The sequence below is a fragment of the Phyllostomus discolor genome, chromosome 3 (assembly GCF_004126475.2).
Source record: "Phyllostomus discolor isolate MPI-MPIP mPhyDis1 chromosome 3, mPhyDis1.pri.v3, whole genome shotgun sequence".
Classification (NCBI taxonomy): domain Eukaryota; kingdom Metazoa; phylum Chordata; class Mammalia; order Chiroptera; family Phyllostomidae; genus Phyllostomus; species Phyllostomus discolor.
In genome coordinates, this window is record NC_040905.2 from 116,228,298 (window position 1) to 116,236,643 (window position 8,346).

The 8,346-nt window shown below is 60.8% G+C and overlaps 2 protein-coding genes across 5 annotated transcripts in view; one reads left to right on the forward strand and one right to left on the reverse strand.

Moving 5' to 3' along the window:
* Window positions 1–4,636, forward strand: part of AXIN1 (axin 1) — a 97,029-nt gene extending 92,393 nt beyond the window's left edge. For 3 of the 4 annotated variants that reach the window (XM_028511639.2, XM_036021159.1, XM_036021160.1), the window contains 3 exons: window positions 815–922; window positions 2,614–2,781; window positions 3,740–4,636. In XM_028511639.2, coding sequence (XP_028367440.1) covers window positions 815–922; window positions 2,614–2,781; window positions 3,740–3,866 — 403 coding nt within the window. In that variant the 3' untranslated portion in view covers window positions 3,867–4,636. The remainder of the gene's footprint in view (window positions 1–814; window positions 923–2,613; window positions 2,782–3,739) is intronic. The other variant, XM_028511649.2, reaches the window with a different exon arrangement.
* A 391-nt stretch (window positions 4,637–5,027) lies between these two features.
* Window positions 5,028–8,338, reverse strand: PDIA2 (protein disulfide isomerase family A member 2). The gene is made up of 11 exons (XM_028523077.2): window positions 8,076–8,338; window positions 7,222–7,428; window positions 7,019–7,152; window positions 6,801–6,938; window positions 6,614–6,730; window positions 6,391–6,516; window positions 6,128–6,325; window positions 5,914–6,034; window positions 5,653–5,834; window positions 5,264–5,374; window positions 5,028–5,150 (listed from the first exon to the last, which is right to left on the reverse strand). The coding sequence occupies exons 1-11, from the start codon at window positions 8,269–8,271 to the stop codon at window positions 5,106–5,108; spliced, it is 1,575 nt and encodes a 524-aa protein (XP_028378878.1). The 5' UTR covers window positions 8,272–8,338; the 3' UTR covers window positions 5,028–5,105.
* Between the last annotated feature and the right edge of the window lie 8 nt (window positions 8,339–8,346).

Here is an 8,346-nt window from a genome sequence, read left to right on the forward strand (position 1 = left end):
CAGGAGCGTCATTTCTGCTGTGATCTCTGGGGAGTAGGGTTCGTGTCCCCTCTTCCTGCCAGCACCCAGCCTGTCCCTCACAACAGTATGGTCTGTCTGTGGCCATTGGAGTCATTCTGTGACCTGTTTTGGAGGGTGAGCCACCTGCAGGGTTTCAGGCAGTGGCTCTGGCATCTCCATGTGTCGCCAGTTGAGGGCATGTGGGCCTTTTAGTAAATGGCCACAGAGCAGAGGTCCAGAAGTGGTCGTGGAAGTTCTGGGACTCCCCAAGCTCCTTGTGGGGTGACCCCACTTAAGTCAGAGCACAAATTACTGTTAGGGCCGCACAGCTCATGCCCAGGGTGGATGGCCACTTGGAGAGGAGCTGCTGGGCAGTGAGCCCCAGAACAGGTCTCTGGCGGCCTCGGACAGAGCAGTGACCATGCTCCAGGACCCAGGCCCACATCAGAGTGCCAAGTGGGAAGAGCTGCACCCACGGGGAAGAGGCCAGACCCTCTTGGCATGAATGAAATGACAAGAATCCCAGCACCTCAGAAGAGGGGCTCCCAAAGTGTGTTCCAGGGAGTCAGAGGGCTCAGACCACAGATGAAGAATCTGGGGAGCCTGAGTGATGCAGGCAGCATCTGTTTCTTAGCTGGTCTGACAGCGTTGCCGCCCAGACAGGGTTTGCCCATCTCACAGCGGGAGCCTTGCGCAGCGGTGATGGAGCCTTTTGGGGAGCGCCTGCTCCACCTGCTCGCCTTGTTGTCACCTCGGAGTGTGGAGGCAGCCCTGTCCCAGGCCTGTGTGGCTCACTGACGCGGTTGTTCCCTAGGTATGTGCAGGAGGTCATCCAGCGGGGGCGCTCTTGCGTCAGGCCGGTGTGCACGCCCGTGCTGAGCGTGGTGCCAGCAGTGTCCGACACGGAGCTCTCCGAGACAGAGTACGTGCGTCCCCCGTGGGTCCTCTCGAACTGCTAGCCCAGCCTGCACTGTGGGCCAGGGGCAGTGGAGCAGTAGCATGTGTTCCCAGGGCGGGGAGCCCGGGCACCGCACTGGAAGAGCCAGGGCTGCAACCTTTTCCCAGGCCTTTCCTTCCTGTGTCTTTCAGAGGGGACACACTGACTGTCCATGTGGCAACAGATGACTGACAGGTTAGACAGGAGGTCCATTCCACTCTGTCTCCTGTGCTCTGGCCGTATACCCTCCCCACCTGCCTTTACTGTCCTTGTGATTCCCAGCCAGGCCTTGGGATCTGAGAGCCGCGGTCACCTGCCTGACACACTGCTGACGGAGAGTGGCAGCACCTATGGTGCCGGAAGCTGTGTGCACGGCGAGCCGGGCTGGTTTTGGTTGGGACTCGTCCACTCCCCAGCCTCATGTGGAGAAGGGTGGGCATCGGGTAGCTGCAGGCCACGTGCAGGCGGTGCGTGGTCGGCACACCCCCACCATGTTTCTGTTCACAACACGGCAGGGGGGGCCTCTCGCCTCAGCCAGGTTACCCCAGATAATGCCAGCTGACTCAGAGCCTCCCCAGCAGGTGGGTCCTGGAGGGGCAGGAGCCCTGCTTCCCTTCTGTAGAAAACAGGCCCACCCAGAATCATGCAGGTGGGCTCCCAGGACCAGCTGGGTTTGAGGTTTCGGGACTAAGGGAAGGAAAACAGGTGTAGAGGATGGCTAGTGTGGTGAGCGGCCTCACAGGTGAAGTGACTTCGGTGTGTGTCCGAGAGCAGCAGGGAGAGGAGAGCCCACTGTGAGCTTCGGTGGCATTCCCGACCTGACATTGGTGCAGGAAGCTTCCCACCACACCCCGCTGGCGGGAGCCAAAGGCTGTGCCCGTGTGTACTCGGGCAGTTCCAGAGCAGTAACAAGGACCGGGGATGCTTATGGTCACAGAATGACTGCTCAGCACCCATTGAGGTGAGAGCCCAACCCAGGGTGCTGGCCTCACCCTTCTCTGGAGTCTGGCTTGATGCTGCTGCTGGTTTTCGGACGAGCTCTCTGCAGGGGTGTGGGAGAGGTCCATGTAACTCATCATAATTCTGTTTCTCTAATACCTGGCCTTCCATGTCTGTGCAATTTGGGAGCAGCAGGCTTTACTAGGGTGCAGGTGGTGTAGTGTGGCCCAGAGGCAGGGGCTGTATTGGTTCTAGTGGCGCAGCCACCTTAAGAAGGTGGAAGGACCCACTGTGGGTTCAAGACCTGAGAGGCCTACTGGCCTCCTTTCATGTGGCTGGAGTAGGGGGTGCTGCACATCAGCCAGTTCAGGCCACAGCGAGACCTGGGACTCTCCAGGGTGTGGAGGAGGGTGGTAGGTGAACTGAGGCACTGTGGGGTGAACGGGGGTTGGGAGACAAGCTGGTGTCCGTGCTGTGTGTCTTTGTGCGTGGGTTTGGCCCAGGACTGGAACCCTGGGTTGAGATACCATACCGGGCAAGGGCCCCGGGGGCAGGGTGCAGCTCTGAGGTGGGATGGACACTGGGGCTTGTGGATGTGTAGCATTTCTGAGTGTGTTCCAGCTCACCCCTGCAGGCCTTGTCCCATCGTTTCCTGGGGAGTCCAAGGCCTGAGGGCTATTAGGAGGGGCCCCGCGGTATTCTGAACCCAGCAATAACCACGGTGTCTCTGCCTCCAGGACGAAGTCGCAGAGGAAGGCAGGTGGTGGGAACTCCCAGTTGTGTGACACCATCGTTGTGGCCTATTACTTCTGCGGGGAACCTATCCCTTACCGGACCCTGGTGAGGGGCCGTGCGGTTACGCTGGGCCAGTTCAAGGAGCTGCTGACCAAGAAAGGCAACTATAGGTGAGAATGAAGGGCTGGGGTCTGTGGTGAGCAGGTATCTTCCCCAGGAAGTAGTGCTGAATGCTGGGGTCCCTGTCCTGCCCTGTTCTTGTCCATCAAGTCCTTGTTCCCCCCGACCCTTTACCTGCTTGCCCAACCCTGAGCTGTCGGCGGAAGCACCTGGTTGTGTGAAGCGTGGGCGGCCCCAAGCCTTCCATCCCCAAGTGCCAGGTGATTGAGGCCTCCAGGCCAGCTGAGGGGTCTGGACAGTCCCTACCTTAAAGATGGGGAAATAGGGCCAAACACAGACCAAACACATTGGTCTGTCTGTCCCCATGCCGGTCTGACCTATGTTGGCCTTGTCTCCAGCCTTCTGATTGAACCCATTTTTATTAGACACAGAAGCCAGGGCCCCTCCTCTTAGGGTCTGCCATGGGCTGCTGGGCCCTCTTAGCCTGAGATCAGCACCTGGAGGCTCCTGGGTAAGCACTGCAGGAGGAGGAGGGTTCACATGGGGTCTTAGCTGGGGTCAGCCCACCATGGCTTCCAGTGAGTGGTTTGTCCACTGAGGGGTGCGAAGGTGCCCTTTGGAAGTGGAGGTTATGGCCGCTAGAGAAGGGCCTGGCTCCTCAGGGCTCTGTGTGGGCCTTAGGGGAGGCAGCGCACCCTGCTGGAGAGGACATGCTCAGCCCTTAGGAAGCAGAAGCCCTGGACCCATCCCCTTCTCCCCACAGCCCTCTAGAGGCCAGAGCAGAGGACCCCACATGTGGTTATTGCTCACTGTCCATGCTGTAGCGTCGGCCACCAGGCAGAACCAGCTCATGTGCCCTGCATGATGTGTCTGGAGTGTGGCCACCAAGTGCTGTGCCTGTGGGACCATGGGGTCACCCGGCTAGGAGGTTGGGAGGCCCCGAGGGTGTGGGGGCCTGGGCAGGAGAGGAGTGCACAGGCCCTCATCTCCTCCCACCCCATCCCCCAGATACTACTTCAAGAAAGTGAGTGATGAGTTTGACTGTGGCGTGGTGTTCGAGGAGGTCCGGGAAGACGAGGCCGTCCTGCCTATCTTCGAGGAGAAGATCATCGGCAAGGTTGAAAAGGTGGACTGAGCAGCAGGCCCGGCCTCTGCACCAGGCTGTGCTCTTGTCAGGTGGGACAGGGAGGGCCACGCAGAGCCACGAAGGGCTGTGCCACATCAGGTGCTCTCACGTGTGTGCAGACACAGCGCTCCTCGTGTAAGGCCAAGGACTGCCTGCCCCCTGCCGCCCCGCTTTGGGCCATCCGTGTCCAGGTGAGCGGGAGTCCCTCTGAGTGGTCCCACAGGCATCTGTCCAGCTGCCAACGAGGGGGCCCCATCCACCCCTCCACAGCACTACTCCGAGAGTCCGCCCAAACAAACAGGGAACCCTCTGCAGGGCTGCCTTGATGACCTTCCCCAGCGGGCCCCTGCCGCTAACCACGGGCCCACCCCCTGGTGCCTCTCCCAGGGCACTCACACCACGGGCTCTGCCTCTCCCTTCAGGACTCGCCCGCCATGCCCTGCCCTTGTTGGGCCTAACTCAGGCCCAGGGCTCAGGGGGCCCTTGGGTCCTCTAAATTGTACATGTCACAGAGTGCCTTCAACACAGCTTGTCTCTTGCTGCCACTGTGTGGATCCGGCAATGGGGCGCCTCCTTGCTCCCTCTCCACCCTCAGTCTCCACAGCGCTGGCTCAGTGGGTCTTGGGCCCCTCCTTTCTGAGGGCCCATGTAAATATGTACATTTCTCAGGCTAGGGCCAGCAGGGGGCTGCCCCAGCCCGTTTTTCATGCGCTGACTTGTACAATTATCTTTTCAAAGGTACTTGGATAATAACGAAATAAAATCAGTTTAGAACCTCCCCTGGCTGTGGAGTATACAGCTCTTCCGTCAGTGGGCCCTGGTAGCGGGGAGCACCACCCTCAGCCAGCTTCTGCCACAGGTGGCCTGTCCCCTCTCTCCTGGCCTGCTCTGTACAGTGTGTGTCCGGCCTCAGCAGCAAGGTCACGCTGGCATCCAGAGGCCTCGGGAATGGGGTGTCTTGTGGAGCCAAGATGGCAGAGTGCTGGAGAGGGACGGGCCAAAGCTGGCAGCAACATCACATCCCCCATTCCTGCCCAGGTGGGGACCCAGACTCAGACCTGAGTGCGGGATCCACTGAGGAGGACTGGGCCAACATAGAACCCCAGGAGGCTGAGATTTGGCCAAAGCCAAGGGCTAGGGGCCAGCTATGCTCAGGAACCACACACAGTGCAGGACTAAAACTCTTTATTCAGTGCCCACAGCTTCCCAGGCACCCGAGGAGACCACTTCCTAGCACTGATGGGGTGGCTACAGCTCCTCCTTGGGCTTCACAGTGGAATTGGCTGCCGTCTCCTGGAAAGGGTCACAGAGGTGCAGCTTCCAGCCCAACCCTGCCCAGGCAGTCCCGTGACCACCCATCCAGAGACTTGTCCAGAAGCCTGGAACCCTGGGACAGAGGCACTCACCGGGAAGGGGGCCAAGGGCTCCTCGCTGAGCTCCTCCTCAGGTAGCTTGCCCCCATTGTCCAGGAACTTGGAGAGGGTCTCCAGGTCCCGGGCACCTCTGTAGTCAATCACCTGAGGAGGGTGTGGAGGATATGCCAAGTCCTCCCAGCCCCTGCCCTGGCCAGGCCACACCCACCCTACCCCACACTCCACCCTCCTTAGTCTGGGGCCCCACCCTAACCGAGACCCTGTCCAACCCAAGGCCAAGGCCAAGGCCACACCCTGTACTGGCTGAGCCTTGTACTCTGAGGTGCAGCCCATCCCAGAGCCCACCTATTAAGGCCACACTCTGAAGTTGCACCCATTTCCATTTCAGGACTCGGACCAAGGAGGGTGGGGTCCTGCCTCACCTTCTGACCCTGCCCTGCTGGGAAGTATTTAAGGGTGGGGAAGCCATGCACAGGGAAGGCTTCCAGCTCATTGGCCGTGGCATCTAGCTTGGCAATGATGATGTCCTCATGGTCCCTGTACTTCTCAGCCAGTGCCTCCCAGGTCGGTGCCATCTCCTTGCAGTGGGTACACCAGGGGGCATCTAGGACGGGGGGGTGTCGGCACGGCCAGCTGGACCCCATACTGCCCTCCACCCACCATCCACTGCCCTCCACACTCACAGAACTTGATAAACACATTCTTGGTTTCATCAAAAGCCACCTGCTCAAAATTCTTGCCCACGAGGGTCTTGACTGGATGCTGGTCCCAGTCAGGGGGGATCTCCTGGCTCAGAAGATAGGGCTGGGGTGGAACCAGGCCAGATGCTTCATTGGGGGTCTCTCCTGAGAGCTGCTGTTCCCACCCCACACCCTGAGCAGGCCACCCAGCACGGACCTTGACCTTGCCACCGAGGACTGAATGGCAGAAGGCGGCTACCGAGGCGGCAGTGACCAGTCCCTGGTCTGCAGGCATGTACTTCTTAGTGGTCTCCATGTTGATGAAGCGCAGAGTGGGGGCCTCCTCTGCTCTGAGCCCGAAGTACTGTAGCACGTGGCTGTTGTCGGCACCCACATCCACCACCACGAACAGCACCTGCCAGTAGGGAGTGAGCACTGGGCACTGGCCTCCCCACCCCCCACCCCCCACCCAGCCAGTACCTTCCCCCTGAATGGAGGCGCCGCCTCCCTGAAGCCTGCCAGTAGCTCCTGGTGCGGGGCCAGCGTTTGGTTGATGAACAGCAGCAAGTGGTTGAGGATCCTGGCCCCAAAGATCTTGGGGGACGTCTGCGGAGGCAGGTCAGACTCATGGGGGCTGGCTCCCACGGTCCCCATCCCATTGCCCCGATGCCTGCTCCTGTGCGTGCCCCTGCAGCCCACTCACCTGGCTGTTGTACTCAGTGACCAGGTGCATGCTGTGCGTGAGGAGGAAGCGGGACAGATCATCCTGGTCCAGGCCCAGCTCCTCATCCACTGGGAAGTCTGCCCGTCCCTCGTCAAACTGGACAACACCAGATGGGTCAGCAGGAGCCATAGTCCCTACCCTAACCACCGCCCTGGCCCTGACCCACCTTCTTAAAAAGAACCACAGTGTCCTTAGTGAGGCCAAACTTCTGAAAGAGCTGCGGCTGGTCGGTGAGGCCAAAGGTCATATCCAGAGCATCCTGGGCCAGAGCCAGGAAGGTAGCCACATCCTCACCCTGCAGGTCCTAAGGGGCCCATGTCTGTGAGACCATCTGGGGCCACAGGCCCTGCTCCCAAGGCCTGGACCCCGGTGCCACTAGCTCACCTGGAAGAAGCCAATGACCACTACGTCCTGGGCATCTATCAATGCTTGGGCGCCCTTCTCATCCTCCAGACGTGTAGTGCTGGGACCCACCCGCCGCCTCAGCCACTCAGCGATGCCCTCGGCCTCCCGGGGGCCTGTGGAGAGCCTCGTCAGCCTGGGTCCAGCCCCTGCCCACCCCACCCCACACACACCTACCCCCGTACCAGTATACTCCTCCGGGTGTGTGCGGTTCCCATCACGGAAGAACTTGAGTGTGGGGTACTCTGTCACAGCAAACTCTTCAGTCAGCTCTGGCTCAGAAGGCCCATCCACCTTGGCCAGCCTGGCTGTGGCTGACTCTGCTGCCAGCAGGGCAGCTGCCTTGATGTACTCTGGGGCCAGTGCCTTGCAGTGTGCACACCACGGGGCGTCTGGGGGACAGGACCATGAGTGCCCCCGGCCTCCACAGTGCCAGCTTCAGCCTTGCTCCCGCCCGGCCAGAGCTGGCAGACGTAGGGTCAGTCGGGTCTAGCATGGAGCATGTGCTGTCTACACCCCGCTCCTAGAGGGGCCTGTCCAGCCCCAGCCGCGTCATGCCCACGCACCAGGGACCAGACTGCGCAAGGCCCCCAGATCAGGGAGCAGTGGCCAGCACCTCCCAGACAGTGTATTTGAGAAGGATCTTCCCACTGCTGCTCCCTGCGGCGGCACTCCCTGCCATATGCTGCTGCCTGTCGGTGCCTGCCAGCTCAATGGCTTTCATATGTGTAAAAGGTGGTAAAAAAGCCACAGAAGGATATGCAAGGCATGAGTTTTTATCTGGCCCTTCACAGAAAGAGTCTGCAGAAGGACAAGGACCACATGTCTCTCCTCTACCTGCACCTCCTCTCCCACCTGCTCAGGCTGGACCCCCAGCCCAGCCCCAGAGCTCTGCCTCAGGTGCCCTGTGACGGAGCCCTGTGCCCACCAGAGAAGTGCCTTCAAGTGCATAAGCCACCACCGAGGCCACACGGGGTGGGGTTGAGCACACTAGGTGACACCTGCGGGTCTCCTGGCCCTGCTGACCCTGTGCACTCACAGAACTCCACTAGTAGGGCAGGGTGGTCCCGCAGAGCCAGGCCCAGTGTGCGGTTGCTCAGCACCAAGATCCCATCTTCCTCAGGAACCTCCTTCCAGGGCTCCTCCGAGGGGCCCCCAGGCCCTGGGCTCTGCCCCCATAGGCCCGAGGCCCCGAGCAGCAGCAGTAACCACACAGACAGGAGCCAGCTGTCCATGGCAGTGCTGAGGCCCACGGGGCGGGGGCAGATAAGAGGGCCGGGGGCCAAGCAGCAGCTGCCACGTGGCAGCCA